An 18,261-nucleotide genomic window follows, 5' to 3' on the forward strand; every position below is an offset into this window, starting at 1 on the left:
ACCAAGCAGTTCGGTATGGTCTATTTTCCTAATCTGTTTCCACACATCTGCTGGCAAACATAACCCGAAAAACAAGTCTATGTCGGCAAATGTCATTATTGTTGATCCCAGAGCGGTACCTAGCTCGGTGTAAAAGGCGGTTGGGTTTTTTCGTAAATCCGGTAAAGATTTACGGAACGTCAAAATGTCCTGTCTGTCCCATGGCTGATACACCCAATTGTAGACCACCCTTCCTCTAGCGTCTTGATGGTTCATATTGTCATGAGTCCCTTGTCCTCTAGGAGGTACCCAATAAGGAGCAGCTTCTTTTATCGGCATCATGCTATCTGGTTTTTCCACCGGGGGTCCTGCTATCTTAGATGTCCAGTCCTTATCTATCCGTCCTTGTTCCACGAGGTGACTGCATACTTCCAATGTGGATGAAAAGAGTTCTGTAACATCGTTGTCACCTTCATCTCCGGTGTCTACTTTCCTATAGAGAGCCACTAGTCGCTCAGGCCCTACATCTTGGTACTTCTCTTCATATGCAGTAAGAGTGTGGAAACAGAGACGTACAATAAAGTATCGTTTGTGATTTTCAACATAGGAGTTGCATATGTCAGTTACATGCTCTTCTGTCTCCTTCCTATCTATGAGGGATTTAACTATTTTATCAATGCCTGCTCGCTCATTTGTACTTAATTGCGGGACCCTGGGCGCTCCTTTTTCTTTTGATCCTACCTCTACTACTTTATCCTTTGAGTCATTTGGTGTGTGTGACTCGGTGGGAGCAGAGGCGGTGGAGACTGAGGCGATCGGGTCACCTCCGGCTATACTTTGGGGGGTCCTGGCGCTGTACTACGTGATGAGTAGGGGCATAAGGGGGTGGCATGTATATGATTGGGGGACCTAACAATAAATCATCATCTACCCTTTGTTTTGCCGGTTACTCGGGGTAAAGAGTTGAGGGCGTTCTAACAGGGCATTGACCTGATATTTTTGATTCCTGTTCCTTTTTATCGATTTACTTTTCTTTTAGTTTTTCTTCTAACCTTTTACAGGCTTAGTAAGCTGATTTTCGCGTTTCTTTATCTTGTCTAGCTTTGTCTCTTTTCTTTCTTTGGGCTGCTTCTTTTCGCCATAAACCAAATCTGTCAAACATGGCTGGTCTAGTTTTCTTTTTGTGGAAAGCTAATTCTAACGTTTCTATTTTAGCGGGATCAAAAGATCTCGTCAGTGGCCACTGATTTACCCGGTCCTTCCTAGTGTATTTATGCCATAGTTTGCTATAAGCTACGGTGGCTAATCCATACTTTACGTACATGTCCTTGTTAGGGGTGCCTTCCGGCTGCACCGGCTGACTGACCTCTAACAAACGGTCCGGTCCAAAACAATTGCAAGCAAACAATCTAGAGAAAACAGGCATGACGTATTTATCGGTCAAAATGAATATCTCAGTCAATCAATTTAGACAAAAAGTCTGCACTACCTGTCCTTCGCTGTCTGCAAAGAGAGAGAATATTCCTATTCTTCGTTGTTTGCAAGCAGGGAATGTCTCAAATAACTCAATAAAAAAGGAATACTAGTATTTCAATCAAACTATTCAATAAATCAATTTAAGTCGGTTTTTCACGACCTTACCGAGACCGTGTGGACAGTTCTTCGTCTTCCACTTCCAGCGCCTGGTTGTCCTCTCACTCCAACAATCAATGAGGCGTTCCTCTAAGGTCCCATTCAGGACCGCAGGTCACTTGAGAGAGGTCCGTTCGGAACCGGTGAAGTTCAGTCGATCGGCAGCCAGACGAGGGTCTTCTCAGGCAGGTATACCCCAATCGTTTAGTCGTTCACTCCGTCGTTAGGACCTCTCTACCGGACCCACGTGTCGCTGATGGGCCCTCACGTTTGAGCGCCAATTGTGAAAGACAGCGAGTCTTCTAAGACCTTCAATGCTGCCTGGTACAGGGTTCCACCTCTAATTCACTTTGGGTTCGCTATCAAAATAATGAGGCAAGCACTGGAAACTGGAAGACAAGAAAAAGGTTTATTTCTCATGAGGAGATCACGCCAACTGCAGACACCGGGATGTCTTAGGGAGGTGTTCTGCTGATAACTCCTTTGGCTCTTCCTTTTATACAGGTTTGACACAATGCATTTGTTTCATCAACATGGTTACACAAGCTTGGAGTCCCTGCCCCTGGCAGGTTGTCACACAAGCCCAACAGTATTTCTCTTCCCACCCAGGTCAAACAGACAATCTTATCTTGCAGCTGGACCTTGCTTCAGGTTCTAAAACATGTGAGACCGGCCAGATCTAAGAGTCCGTTCTGTTGATAAAAACAGGGCCCATTGTTGGTAAAAACAAGTCTTGCTGTTTGCAGTGCAATAAATCATGTTGCAAGAGTCTTTTTGGTGTTTGGAACCTGTTTGTGTAACTAGGTGTAGTGAGGAGTAGAGTGTCCAAAGGTTTGCCTGTAAACAGAGATGAGAGGAAAAACGAGTTTGTGGCAGCAAGTGGTGCTGAGGTGTGTTGCGGCAATAGAGTTGATAGCCCCCAGCACACATACCAGGTCGGTCAGAGGGTCAAAGGGATGCTAGTAAGGGCAGGGTGAAGCAAAGGTGGCCAACAGAGTACAAAATAGCTGTGATAGATTAAAATGACTGTAGTTTATGTGCACATAGAAATTTCCACCAGACAAGATGGCGCAGGCAATGTTCACGATTGTCGTTTTGCTTTTAACACAACCACCGCCACACTGCGGGTCCGCCCGCAGTATTCTGAGTGTGGTGGTCAGACTGCCACTAGACTGCCAGCTCCGCCAGGATCAGGGATCCCGCTGGGTCAACGGGCTAAAGCTGGCATGAATATGCTGGCGGTGCCGGCACTGCCAAGCATATTACTAGTTGCCTTTTCACCGCCCTTTTCAGGGGGGTGAGCTGGCAATGAAAAGGGTAGGGGAGAGGCAACTAAGTGGGTCCTCACAGACCCCCCTGCCAGACCTGGGCCTGGGTGTGCACATTTTGTGCCCCCCCCCCCCCCTTTAATTGCACCCGGTTCCTGCACAGTGTGAGATGCATGCCATACCATGCAGGAATGTGCTGTAGGCCCTGTCACGGCGGAGGGCTGTGTGTTAGGCTCCCCTATGAGCCTAACAGCCCACCGCCGTGAGACCACCGCAGCACCGCCCGCCCAACCTATATTCAACTCTGAATCGGACCGGAGAGCGGGCTCACCACAGCTTTGGCGGGCATCCTGCGGATGGAGCGATGGATGTGCCGCTGGACTGCCAAAGTCGTAATAAGGACCTGAATGTATCCTGCTCTGTATTTTCAATCCACCCTCCCTTATTTGTAGCTGTCATGCACCACATATCATGTATTATACACTGTGCCAGTTCTGTCTTTTTAGCCAACACAATTCTGCATTCTAGGACTTGTAGTTTTGTATTTACTGTTAGATTGAAAACAACTGTTGTACAAAAGGCAAAAACTCAGGACTAGGAGAGGGCATCTCAATTAACATAACCCCTCTTGCTTCAAAGCAGGAGTGCACATGTACATGTATGTGAGTTATAAATGTGAATATATGTATTACCACGTGTTATCCATGTGTATACCAGTTTCTGCATAAAGCCATACATTTTAACTATAGTCTAAGTACTCAACCTGCCCCTTGCCTTTCTCTACACTCAAAATAAATGCTGACATGCCGGACATGAGTAACTTGCATGATCATATATATTTTTCTTAACGCTCTGTTCTTTTCAGATCTGCATGTACAGTGTCCTTCAGTGCAAGCAGAACTGGATAAGATATTGATGTTTAACAACTTGCAACCTCTCTGACACCAGACTTTGCCTATTTATTGCACAGCAATATGTGCCCTGTATTATACATAACATATAACTCATAACAAATACCCTATTTATATTGCTGTATTTGCATTAAACAGGCCATGTTCTTGTTTATAAGATACACATGTTGATCACTTCACTCACTAGTATGTATTGCACTAAAATAAGCACTAAGCACGATTTTCTCACTGGGACGCATCGACAATATATTATATATATATACACATACATACATTAATATATTTTTCATTAAATGAAGACAGTCATTTATTACTTTGATAGTCTCACGTACTAGGGACCATTGTGTTTATAAATACTTGATGACTCCAGATCCCTAGTGCTACTCGGATTCCTCTTGTTTCCATTACCTACCCTGTATTATACATGAATCACGAGCATCAAACACCTTTGTGTATAATCTTGCACCCACTAATGCACATCACACTCTGCCCTCCTAATGCACTGAAAATCACTAATTCCTCCTCTGATGCCAAGCACATAGTGCTCCCTTGATGCCCTACCCCCACTTCTCTGACGAGGCACATCACACAGTGCTTCCCATAAGCACATTACATCATGGGTTTCTGAGACGTAACGGCCAGTGTTCGGATTAGGTGCATCATAGAGTGCTCCAATAACTAGCAGCTGGTGCACCCTGTCTGTACACATGCACTAAGCAAACAACAAAAACTATTGGCTTTGCCACTGCGTAGTGCAGAAGCCACTGCAATAGAATAATATGTGACCATTGGTTGACCTCAATCTCTCAATATTGATTCTTGTGATCTTTTAACCCCTTCGCTGCGGTGGGAATTCTGCCGCAGCGCTGGGGGGGGGTTTGGGGGCAGCGCGGTGGCGAGGGGTCATGACGGAGCCACTCCGTCATGAGCCACGGTGGTTCCGTCATGACTCCGCCCACTGCGCTAATCGCCCGCACAGGCGGGGAATCAGCGCAGCGTGGGAGGAGCGGCCGCCAACGGCCGCGGCATGACGGAACCACTCCGTCATGAGCACACGGCGACCGTGGCTCATGACGGAGTGGTTCCGTCATGAGCAGGGGAGGGGTTAATTCGCAGCTTGACACCCAAGTCGGGGACACCTTATTTGTTGATCAATATTTATAATAGGTCAACTCCATTTGTCAAACCCTCCCAGACTTTAAGAATTTTGAACGTATTTTTGGTATATTTTGGCCCTAGTCATGTATTGAGTATTGCAGGAGATTTTAACCTGTCTTTCGAGCCATATACCCCCATTTTGGAATTATTCGAGGGAGAAGATGAATCTGAGGGGATCCTCCCTTTTTGTGCCCCTAGCAAATCATCCAAAAGGAGCTCTGCTGTCCTCCAAATTATTGATATACTGCTCGCTTATGGCTTGAGGCCATGTAATGGTCATTTTCCATTAGATACTGCTGCCGAGCCTGCGTTCCAGAGAGGTAATTGTAAAAGACATGTTGATTTGTATCTTTTTGGATGTTCAGGCATGGCACGAAACAAAAGTAATGGCAGTCAGAGACCACCATGACAGTGACCACTTTCCTATTGCATTAGATTGGGACAAGTCGCGGATAAGGAATAGGGCGAATCGAACCCCTTCCACATTATCTAGCTCTGTGGTGACAAGTAATAATAAACACAAGGTGAAATGGGAGGCTCTCTCTAGACCAGAAGAGGATATGTCTGAAATGTATAGTCTTGCATCGGATGAATTGCTAATAATTGAGTGTCAAGCCCTGTACCCTAACCAGATCACGATTTTGCATGAAAACCTCTTTAAAAAGATAGGAAATTTGTTTGTGAAGGATTGTAAAAGTGGAAGGGGACCTCTGACAACACAAGTGAATGAGTGGTTCAATGAACTTTGCAAAAGTCCTAAGAAGGCCTCAGTAAATGCCCTAAAGAGCAAACAAAGAAAACAGATTGTTGAAGCTAGATGGGAGTACACCAGGGCTCGAAAAATTAGTAAGTGATGGTTGTTGGATGCTGTAAGGCTTAGGACAAGCGTTTTTGATGTCTGAACACACATAACAGGCGCAGAGACGTAGCCAGTCCAGACTGGTATATTACCCATGAAGTCTGTGTAAAACATTTATCGACCCTTTATGGGAAGAAAAATGTGTGCGATGAGTCGTCAGACTTTTTCAGTTCTCACTATAGAATCCCCTCTGGAAGAGATAAAGCCATTTACTTTAAAATAAACTATAGATGCAATCCAGGCCCAGAAACCTGTAAAAAGCCCATGGTTTGGACAGAGTCCCCACAGATTTATTTCATAGTTAACTTCAGATATGGGGGCCCTATATAAATTCTCTGTCAAATGTATTAATGGCAGGATCTCTGATCCCGAGCTCCTGGATAGCAGCTGAAATAATTCCTATTCATAAGAAGGAAGATACATCTACACTGGTAAATTACAGATCCATGAGTCTGATTGATAATATACAAAAAGTCATTAGCATGCTTATTTTATCCAGACTGTGGGACTGGATGTCCCAAGCTAAAGTGTTATCCCACTTACAGGTGGGATTCAGATATGACACTAGCACAATCGATCTGATTCTTGCCTATTAAGTGGAAAAGAGTAGATATTTATAGAGGGCTGTTGCTTGTTGCCTCCGCGCATCTTCCAGCTGTGTTCGATCTCATCCTGAGGGCAAACCTTTGGGAGGTTCTGCATAGGTTTGGGGTCCTATTGGGATTACTATCCCTAATACGGGTTTTAAACTCTGAAAATTTAGGTGAGGCCCTACAGGGGAACTGATGAAAGATATTCCTATCAGGAAAGGAGTAAGACATGGGTGCATTTTGGCCTCTACGCTATTTCTTCTGATATAAATTGCTGCACCCCTTATCTTTTAAATTGTGAGAATGACTCCCCTAAGGTGGAGGATCACAAAATACAGTGTCTTCTCTTTACAGATGACACTTTGGTATTGTCAAAAATTCCTCTGGGTCTATCCATTCTATTGGACAAATTCAACACTTTTTGCACAGAGTATGGCTTGTAAAGGAACAGCAGCAAAATAAAGTATATGGGGGATATTAACAAGGAACAGGGAAAATTAACGCTAAGGGCGCTTTTTTTTAACGCTCGCTATCGCTGGATAATATCGCCTGGTTATCGCGTTATTAACAACGCTAACTCCCTAGGCGATAAAATATCCAGCAATAGCAGCATTTTGGGAGGTTATCGCTGGTAATTCACTGATAAAACTACAAGGATAGGGATATCCTTGTTGATAGCCCATGGTGGATTTAGCCATGTAATCCACCTCCCATTGGATTACATGGCTAAATCTGAAAATTAGCAGACGTAAAAAAGCAGCGTTAACCGTGGTTAGCGCTGCTTTTTTTGTCTCTAACAGGGTTAGCGTGAAGCTTGATAATAGGAGAAATGTCGCTTAGCGACATTTCTCCTATTATTTTGCTCTGGAACACCCACTTTACATCTCATTAGAGATGCAAAGGGAAGCGTAGTGAAAAAGGGTGCTAACATGCGATTTTGCATGTTGGCACCCTGTTGTTGATAGGGCGATATTTTTATCTCCGCTTCTTTGGCTTTTAAAGCCAAAAAAGCAGAGATAAAGCCCTTGTTAATATGCCCCTTGGTCCTTAGAGCCCACAAAAAGCTAAGAGGAAGATATTCCTAGGAGGTGAGGCATTGGATAGGGTTTATGAGTTTGACTATTTGGGCATGAGAATTGAAGACTCCTATAGATGGGCCGCCTAGATAGAGAAAAGTGTTTTGACTTCAAAACAAAGAGCAGGGTCCATTATAAGATTTGCTTATAGGGCGTTGGCTTTTGCCATCTCCCCCATGGAGATATATAAGATTCAAACGTGTTGGCAAACCCTGTATGGGGCTGATTGGGGGCATTGTAATCTTAGCACTCTTGAAAAAGCTGAAAATGCTTGTATGAAGATCCTCTTGAGACTCCCTACTAGTGCTCCGATGCTTCCAGTTAGATTCAACCTAAATCTTAGATCAATTTGTGACATTGCTATGTTGAGACCAATTCCATATTGGATAAGGCTCTGGACTAACGAGGACTTAGGTCTCTATCAGTGTTCCATTGGAGCTATATTAAATGACCACTCTGTTGGGCAGTTTACCTGTCTTGTACACATAACAACGTGGTTATTCAAGTTGGGCCTGAAGGGTTTTTGGCTGCAGACGTTTGCAAGATGCTTGGGATCAGCTAAAAACAACCTTCTGGAACTTTGTGTTAGGAGCCAAACTTTCCGAAACACCCCAGGCACCCTGGTAGACACCTCTTGGTTGTTTAAGTGGGTGCCAGATTACCAGGCATACCTAAATTTGGTCATTAACCTTGCTGCTCGTGCACTGTATGTAAAATTCAGATTATGTATTTTACTGTTGGCTTCATTTACTTGCTCCTGGATGAAAAAGGGAGATACATCCAACCTGTGCACGATGGGCTGCCGGTCAGTTGCGAATACCGAATATGTGTTATTTTTTTGCCAGGCTTATGCAAAACAATGTTCATATTGGACTATTGCTCTTTCCAGACTCCTTGATTTTAGGGATCGTCACACAGCTCTTAGGGTATGCCAAACCATTACTAGAGACTGTATCATGTACTCAATTACGAGTTACCTGTCAGCAATGTGGTACAACAGGCTGTTTATTATTTTGTGCACATTTTATCGTCTTGTGAAGTTAAGGTTAACTTGCTAGACTTTGAATCTGATTTCATTGTTCCTTTTTAAACATTTTTTATGGTTAATTACTTGACTTCTTCAAAAGTCTTTTTAGCTGTAGGTTGAGCCTCTTTAACAATTTGTATCTTACTTTATATAGATTCGGAAACTTGAAAAGATTTGCATTGTTGGATTACAATACTTGAAATAAGTTGTACTTTTTAGGACAATGTTATTATTATTTTTTTTAAATGAATTTTGTACGCTTTTATTGTATTTCTTACTAAATGTTTTATTATGTATCTTTAATGGTCCTATGGAGCCAAAACAAAGGCAATATGATGATGATGATGAAATAAAGTTTTCCTAACTAAGTTATCCCTAGCCTTTGTTTTTTTCATTTAATGTCTATATTTATTGTTAATAAAATGCTAGACAGGGCTGTGGTGCATCACATTTTTTAGTGTTGTCTTGATATTTGAAGCCTACTGATATTTCACCAGGTACCACATTTCAAGCTGTGTGAAATATGTAAAACTAGTAAAATGTGTAAGTCAGTGTCTTTATGACATTTCTTTTTTCTCTTTTTCTTTGCAGGCAATTTAATTTTTCCTGGTGGGATGACAGTTCCCTGCTGTAGTTGATCGACAAGACCATTTCTGGATCATCCAACATTTCAGCACTTAGCAGCACCGAGAACCCTTACCATGCAATGAGAACTGAATCCGTCATGACAAACTGTGAGAGTTTCTGCAGTGAAAAGAACTGTACACTAGTTATGTTGAAATCAATATAATCTATCATCTAATGCCTACAGACTTTTGTGTGGATAGCTCAAAAGACAAGAATGAGGCTGCAGGCCTGACAGGGCTTGGACACAATGGGAGCAACCAAGCTTTAAAAGGCGCCACCTTACACACACTCCATGAGCCTGCCCACCTTTCCAGTGAACTAGCACTTACTATCTTGTGTCACAAGATGAACACTGGAGAGACAGCCATAGGGCAGGAAGCTACCTCAATGCCTAGAGAAACGACTAAAGTCACGAGTAGATGGCGACAGAAACATTTGTCTGTGAATCCAGTGAGCACTTTCGATGATGAAAAGGGACAGAGGCAATTACAAATAGATCCTGAGAAAATTGGAAGCACAGCGCCAGCACAAGTTTTTAGTTCAGGGCAACTTGTGCCACCTATCGAAGCTGCACAGCAAGCCCCTGAGAAGCAATATGTCCATCATCGCCCAAGCTCTTACTCCTATCGGCACTCACTTTCTTTTCCTCAACACGTCTTGCACCAGAGGTTTGTGCACAGCACAAAGCCACACCAGAGCCTAGAAGGACATGGTTGGTCATTTCCTGGACACTTGCCCGCAGGTGCCTCAGAGGACATTTTTCCCTTTCAGGTGCATGGCCAGGGTGGTGTCTATTCCAGGAAGAAGCTTAGCAGCATTAACTCAGCATACAGCCAATATTCACAGAAATCTATTGAACAATTGGAAGATGCTCATAAGCGAGAGCAAAAACCCAAAAAGCCTGGTAAATACATTTGTCCATATTGCACAAGGGCCTGTGCCAAACCGAGTGTACTGAAAAAACACATTCGATCCCATACCGGTGAACGGCCATACCCTTGCATTCCCTGTGGGTTTTCTTTCAAGACAAAGAGCAATTTGTACAAGCACAGGAAGTCTCATGCCCATGCAATCAAGGCAGGCCTAGTTCCTTTCACAGATGCCTCTGTATCTCGATTAGACCTGGAGGCGGCTTGCATTGATGTGGAAGCAGATATAGCATCTGATGGTGATCAAAGCACCGACACGGATGAAGAGGGAATACTGTTTGTGGAAGGGTCTGGGCAACTGAGCCCTAGTCCACACATCCCACTAGATATGATTAATAAGCTTGGTGAGGCTTTTGATCCCAGCTTTCATGGATCGACTGAAGAATTAAGTGGGTCAATGAAGGTTCCTATTTTGATCATCCCAAAAAGTGGGATTCACCTGCCAATTGAAAGTTCACCGTACATAACATCCGACATTATGCAGAACCCATTGCTTATTAGTAAGACAGACGAGTCTCACACCGTGAAACAGAAACTTGCACTGAAATTGTCAGACAAGGAGAAGAAAGGACAAGATTCTGAGCAGTCACTGAACCTGTTGAGCCCTCACAGCAAAGGTAGCACTGACTCTGGGTACTTTTCTCGCTCCGAAAGTGCAGAGCAGCAAACCAGCCCTCCTAACACAAATGCCATGTCCTACGAAGAAATTATTTTTGGGAAGTACTGCCGGCTCAGTCCACGAGCTGCCCTTGCTGTGGCAGCAGGAAGCCAGGATGGTGATGCCATTTGCAAGGAAGGCACTGTGGAGCCACATACACTCCTAAATCCTGCATTAGATATCAAGGCAATGGAGGAACGCCTCTCTCAGCTGAGTGCAGGCAGAGAAGGTGCACTTGATCCAGGAAGGTTTAACATCATGAAATCTAGCTCTTTATCTAGTGGCCACAGTGTTGAATCTTGCAAATCCCATACTGTGACAGAACCTGGCAAGGGTGAGGCCATCTGTTTTTCTGAAAGTCACCAGGGTAATGTTCCAACCCTTTTAGAAGCACCCTCTGATACATCACCGCTCATCAGGAGCAATTCCATGCCAACCGCTTCAGCAACCAATTTGAGTATCCCCCTTTCAATGAGAGGAAGCCATTCCTTTGATGAGAGGATGACTGGTTCTGATGATGTTTTTTATCCTGGGGCAGGAGGTATACCCTCTCAGCGAATGTTACGTAGACAAGCTGCCTTTGAGCTACCCTCGGTACAGGAAGGCCATTCGGACTCTGAACCTTATGGCAGGATAGTCAGAAACTGTGTTTCCTCTGTCAGATCTGCCATTGCTGAAAGAGGTCCAGCCCACATGGAAAGGAAACTAGCTATGGGTGACAGGGTAGTCTATGATTATGACACGTCTGGAAGGCCCCGCCGACGATGGGATGAATCTGAAGCGCAGAAGCATGGTTACAGGGAGGTACAGTGGCTGGGTGGCATGAGGCATGGTGGGGAATATGGGTTTGATATGACTGCATCATCACAAGGGATGACATCCAGATACGGAAATGTGTTTGAAACAAGAAAACGCAGGAAAGAGAAGAGTGTTGGTGATGAAGAAGATGCTCCCATGTTGTGCTGCAGCGGTACAGGTGCATCTACTACTGGCTCTGTATCAACAGATTATGATTTAAAATCCCAAATCCGCGATGCAATGCGAAGTGCGTTTGGTGCTGGTGGAGTCGATTCATCAGTGCATGGACAGTTAGAGCGGTTTGAAACCTGCAGACCACGACCACAGTCTGCAAGTCCTGTACCTGAGGAGTCTCTCTTCAGCACAGACCATGAAAAGACAGGAGACACAGGAAACAAAAAGTTGCCGGGAAATGTGATTTCTGTAATCCAGCATACAAACTCTTTGAGTAGGCCAAACTCTTTTGAAAGATCAGAATCTGCAGACCTTGTTGCCTGCCAGCAAGATAAACCGTATTCACCTTCTGAGGCAGGTGATAGTGAAATCGCAGACTCCCCGATGAATCCAGACTGGACACAGAATGTTGAACACACAGAAATTATTGCCAACCCACCCCCACCTCAACAGCAACAGCCACCTTACCATATGCCCCCTAGGCTTGTTCGACAGCATAACATACAAGTACCTGAGATTCGAGTGACGGAGGAACCGGACAAACCAGAGAAAATCCCAGAACCACCCATTAAGGAACAAGAAAAACCAACTGAAGAGTTCCAGTGGCCCCAGCGAAGTGAAACTCTGTCTCAGCTTCCTGCAGAAAAACTGCCACCAAAAAAGAAACGTTTACGCCTTGCAGATCTTGAGCATTCATCTGGAGAATCTAGCTTTGAATCTGCTGGGACAGCTAGTCTTTCACGTAGCCCTAGCCAAGAGAGCAACCTATCCCACAGTTCTAGTTTATCAATGTCCTTTGACCGGGAAGAGAATATCAAATCTACTTCTCCTATGAAGCAAGATGAGTTTGGGAAACAGGCAGAGTTTTTAAGTGTTCCACCTGGCTCCTATTCCCTCTCTGTTCCAGGGCACCACCATCAGAAAGAAATGAGACGCAGCTCATCAGAACAGATGCCTTGCCCTTATCCTACAGAAATCCCAGAAATACGGAGCAAGTCCTTTGATTACGGCAATCTGACACATGCATCATCTCAAGGGGTGACTGTTACAACATTATCCCCATGTCGCGAGAGGAAAAAATGCTTCCTCGTCCGCCAAGCTTCTTTTAGTGGTTTCCCAGAAAGTCCTCAGACTGATCAAGGTGTCGAACAATGTATCAAGCAAGAGCAGCTGGATCAGACGCAGTCTAGCCGCCGGTCTGCACAGCTTGCATGGCATCATTCCTCCTCCTCTTCTTCTTCAACCTCTTCTGGACTGCAGAATTCCAGTCAGTCTGAGGAGTCTGCAAGGCAGGTTGATGGCCCGCCTGCGCAGTCTAGTAGCAGCACAGCATACTATTCACAGCACTCCAAATACAGTACCAGCGAGGACCTTACAAGGCACACATTCATGCCACAGGCACCTTATATTTCTAGCAGATACTCCGCCGAGCAGCAACACATGTTTGCACATCAAGATAAAGTCCAATTTCCCTCATTGCATAGTACTTTGTTTCAGTTGCCTCACCCTGCAGTCTGTGTGGCCCATCTACCAGTTCCACATCCTGTTTTGTGGCAGTCATGTACAGAGCCCTTACAAAGACATTTCCATCATCAGCTGCAAAAGGTTTATGGAAAACACCCGACGGTGCATTCTCTGCAGAAAGAACATCACCCTAGCTATCATCTGGAGCATGTGAAAGAACAAGGTGGGAAGAAAATTATTAACCACCCACCCTCTCAGGAGAAACCTTACCAAGGTTTTTCAGAAACAGCTTTACCGCATCTTAGAAATACCCATGCCAGTATACAAATGGATCGCACCAGTGCATCAAGCGACAACTCTGCTGACCAGCCATTACAAACGGCATTAGTACCACAACTTGGAGGAACACTCCATTCTCTATCAGGAGCTGTTGTACCTGTTAGAATTCAGACTCATGTGCCATCCTATGCTAGCATCATGTACACAAGTATTTCACAGATCCTTTCTACACATGCTCAGACCCACAGCCCATCGATTGTGATCTGCAAAGTAGCTGCAAATACATCTCAACGCACATTGGCAACAACTGCAGCTATGCGAGGGATAGGACTCAATATTGCCCAGATGTTCGGTCAGCATAGTGGTTTGGAAGAGTATCCTTTATGGAAAGTTCCACGCACTTTGCCCCTTGGGCTGGAATCTGCGATCCCATTGTGCTTGGCATCAAGTACAGATGCTGCTTCTACCCTTGGGGGAAGCAAACGTATGCTTTCTCCAGCCAGCAGCTTGGAGCTCTTTGTGGAAACCAAACAACAGAAACGAGTCAAGGACGAGAAAATGTATGGGCAGATTGTCGAAGAGCTTAGTGCAGTTGAACTGACCAACACTGACGTCAAAAAGGATATGCCGAGGTCTCCAAAGCCTCTGCTGGTTCGACAGTGCCGCACTACTGTACCGAAAGACATCCTAACGTCTAACCTATCCTTGTCTCCATCGCCCTTGCAGGACGTTTTGCTCCCAACCTTGCAAACTGCAGAACAGTCCCCATCAAACCAAGAGAAGCTTTCTGGATCTGATTCAAAGTCCCAAGACGATGATTTCAGTGACACACCAGAGGGTAGAATGTCTCCAGGTGATGTTGATGATGAAGAAACAGCATCTGACATGAGTCTAAGTCCACAAAGATCCTCATCAACGCCATGTGAAATTGAGCCTGATGATCAGCCCAAGGTAAAAAAGTCTCTTGGCAGCATGTCACCATTTACTACGCCTCGTATCAGCCTGAGTGAAACAGCAGTGGTCTCAACTATTCTGTTGACTGATGCCCTGGATATACAACATATTCTACAGTTCCCCAGCCTCCGCACCACTACTACCGTCAGCTGGTGTTTCTTAAATTATACAAAACCCAACCACGTCCATCAGGAAACACTCAAGTCATCTGTCTATGCTTCTTGGTGCATTAGTCCAAGTAACCTCAATCCATCTGGGCTCAATACCAGGACTACTCTAGCTCTGCTCAGGTCTAAGCAACGAAATACTATTGAAATTTATACAATGACTCTGATGCACCGACCTGGGACTGGCAAGTTAACATCGTCAAGCACATGGAAACAACAGTATGGCCAGGTAAAGAGATTTTATTGCTGAATTTTAATCACCATATATAAACTGCATGCATACATTTATTTGTTATACTGGATTTTTATTGTAGTAGCTCCTGTTTCCACCCCCAGTTTGCATGAGTGGTGCCTCCTGCTTGCCATCTCAGCAGATGGTGTGCTACTTCAATAGGCATGAAGACTGAAACGCCTTTTGCCTCTGAAGATGGGGTTCTTGCATGCAAAATGTTGTGTCATTAAGTCAGGCATTTGTACAAATTCTTGGCCAGCCAGATATACTCGTGAGTCTTTATTTCCTATCTCTTGATCCTCCCACCCTTTGTATTAGATGTATTTTATGCGCAGGAGTCATTTAGTAGAATAAGTAAACATTACTCTTGTAACCAGTGAGAATTATATGCAAGAAGCTCATCAATATGTTTCTACCTATAGGTAATTCTGAAATACTGTGATGGATACATATATTAAATAATGCAATTCTACCCATTAACTTCCTGAGGGTTCACAGGAAAGTATCAGCTTGGCCAACAATGTTCCCCTATCTTGCACCCTTTGGTGTGGCCATTCTCCCTCTCTTTAGTAGAGAAAATTAGTTTCGACCTGGAGGGTGGAGAAGCTTGTAAGGTAAGGCTTGTAAGGTGCCCAATAGCATTTCTGCTCGTTGGAATGTAACCTTTCCCCTTTGTCTTCCTTAAGCTTAAACCTGAATCATCCCATTTGAGCAAACTTGACAAGAAGTCAATGGGCAACTTAAAAGAAAGATCAAGAGGAGACAGCAGTGGAGACAAAGAGCTGACATCGAAACAGATGGAGCCGATAAGAATCAAAATCTTTGAAGGAGGGTAAGGAAATATCCAGCTGGCCATATTCAGTCAGCATTGATGTTGTTGTTACTTTGTTTCATCAGGAGTCCCCTTCAAGACTAGAAGTCTGCACCTTCTCTTGCATCCCATCATCCCTTTCGACAGGTTCCATTTCAGTGAGATGTCAAGATCCTGACCATACAGACCGGGTGGTAGTCAGAATGCAGGCCTGTCCCTTTTCTATTATGATGTCCTGGCATATTGCAGCGGCGGGTTCTCCACTATGGGGGAGGAGCGTCGCCCCTCCTGCAGAGAGCCATCTGAGGTAAGCGGGAAAAATAAAATGATAATGAATTGTTTTTATTATCATTTTATTTTTCCCCTTTCCCTCAAAAGCCAGCCAAGTCTAGGCAGGTCGGGCCTGGCTGTCATCACAGCCAGAAGGGGAGGAGTAGTGCACACTGTAAGTGTGCATGATGATTTGTGCAGCCTAAGATGGCTGGCCAAACCGGCATGCGCACTTAGGTTTATCCAGCCAGCTGTGTTGGAGAAATAGCACAGACTCCCCGGTACTGTCTGATTGGTAAACCAAGCCGTTCATACCTATCCTGGTGCTGCTGTCATGCTAATGAGAGCAGACCGGGATTGGGTGGGGAGCCTGTGTTGGTGTCAGGAGAGAAAAGTAGCACCGAGGCGGGCGGCAGCGTCGGAACAGGTACGTTTAAAAATAATTTATAAGTATTTCCCAAATCCAGCTCGAGTTTTGCAGAGGCCGCCACTGTTTACATGCCACCTAGAGAGAAGATCGCCTCCACTGGTAAGAGCTAAGAATTAGCCATACAGTGATCTCATTAGTCTTTTTTCTGTTATTCTTCAAACCTGGAATGAAACTGCAAATTCCCAGGTGCTGCTGCAATGGCCTTCGTCTCATTCTAGCAGCTGTCTGCACTGTCTGTGGGTGCTACAGTAAATCTTGGCCTGATGTAGCAGCTTCGTCACTCTTCAGTGAACTATTTTTGTAAAGTCTATTCAAAGTGATATCCTTGAAAACAACTACTTCACCCTTTGCAGGATCATACCTTTTACCTGGAGCTGTGTTAACAGAAGCTGGTGAGATGGGGGGTGGTGCCTCTCGTGTAACAAAAACAATGGTTCGTCAACCCGAGTGTTGCTTAGGAGCAAATTAAAGCTCTTCTGAGTTCAGTTTCAGGTTAAAAAACAAGTTTATTTAGACAATTGTCCATAAAACATTCTAAAAAGCACACTTAACAATTAAAACCTTTAAATGAACCCCCCTCCTCGCCGCCCCACCCCCATTACATTTCATTTCTAAAATTCTGTTTAACAGATCGTAAAAACCGAGCAATTCCAACTGCCACATCTAAATATCGCATCTCAGACAATAACTCCACCGCTTTGTTCCTATGAAGAGCATCATATTTAAAAAACAAAGGTCTTAAAAACTTGATCCGATTTGCAAGATAAAAAACGCAGTCCATAAGAATATGCGTGAGAGTACATTTAACTTTCAAAGGGCAGGGACAAAGCCCACTATTATTCTGCCCCTGATACAGTCTTGTTCCTGACCCTGTCAGCTTCTTCTTTGCGGGTTGAAATGTCGACATGCTATATCATATGGACTGTGTTTGCCACTGAGCCATCGAGGTTGGTGAAAATAGCGATTGTTATTTCTCCTCATAGACTTTATTATCCGCATCCATTTTCTTGTGTCGTACTTCACTTTCACCACACTTATAATGCATAACGAGGACTGTGTCGTTTTTTTACTTTTTATGTACCCCAATCACGCATTGTCAGAATTATTTGACAGAATTACTTCTTAACATTTATGTGAACACATTTCGCTTAAACAGATTTATTTGTTCTATAGATTGCTAAACTTTTTTTGGGGACTTGTTCCTTTTGTTTTGGTTGAACTGATACTGCATACGTTTTCCAAACAATATGTACATTACTGTAGAGAACTACACACTCTACAGTCTATTATGTCCCAAGGGAACCACGTTCTCTACTCAATACATTGCCCTTGTTCCTAGGGCTACTGGGCGAACTCCTTCTTTTAGACCTAAGCTATGCAGGCGGGGCATAGGGAAGGAAGCATGTTCATATACCCACAAAACAATTGGAAAGTGTGTCACTTACGTTGTAGAAGTGCAACTGACGCAGTACTCGCCATGCTGAAAATGTGACAAAACACGCAGGTGACGTCTAATACCCATATTTGTGGCAGAGATTGGCATAATGTGCTGGCAATTCAATCCATCAATCAATCAGGGATTTGTAAAGCGCGGCTACTCACTCGTGAGAGTCTCGAAGGGCTGTAGGTCACCTGTTGGATAACAGGCGCCCCTCCATGACTCACCCCACCTGGGCATGGATGGTCTAGGGAGGGCAGTCAGGGTAAACTCCAAAGATTGTTCCTGGTGCTGTATAATCACTAACATGGTGCCTTGTGGGACGTTTGCTTCAATTGGGGTTACCCGCATTAAGGCAGACAATCGCAGGCCTTAGTGAAAGGAGCGGGAAAGTGGGCACCAGTATGATGCATGAACTTCTAAACTTAAAATAAGACATATACATGACCCTAACATAATGAATAACGCCAGGTAACCTGCAAAAACATCCACTCCTGTGTAAAGAACCCTAAACATTCATTAGACTACCT

At 44.3% G+C, this 18,261-nt stretch overlaps 1 protein-coding gene across 4 annotated transcripts in view; it reads left to right on the forward strand.

Annotated features, from left to right (window-relative positions):
• HIVEP2 (HIVEP zinc finger 2) overlaps positions 1-18,261 on the forward strand; it is a 453,335-nt gene that overhangs the window by 405,251 nt on the left and 29,823 nt on the right. For all 4 annotated transcript variants that reach the window (XM_085611672.1, XM_085611673.1, XM_085611675.1 and 1 more), the window contains 2 exons: positions 9,092-14,779; positions 15,469-15,614. In XM_085611672.1, the coding sequence (XP_085467798.1) occupies positions 9,302-14,779; positions 15,469-15,614 (5,624 nt within the window). In that variant the 5' untranslated portion in view covers positions 9,092-9,301. The remainder of the gene's footprint in view (positions 1-9,091; positions 14,780-15,468; positions 15,615-18,261) is intronic.

The sequence above is a fragment of the Triturus cristatus genome, chromosome 6 (genome assembly GCF_964204655.1).
Source record: "Triturus cristatus chromosome 6, aTriCri1.1, whole genome shotgun sequence".
NCBI lineage: Eukaryota > Metazoa > Chordata > Amphibia > Caudata > Salamandridae > Triturus > Triturus cristatus.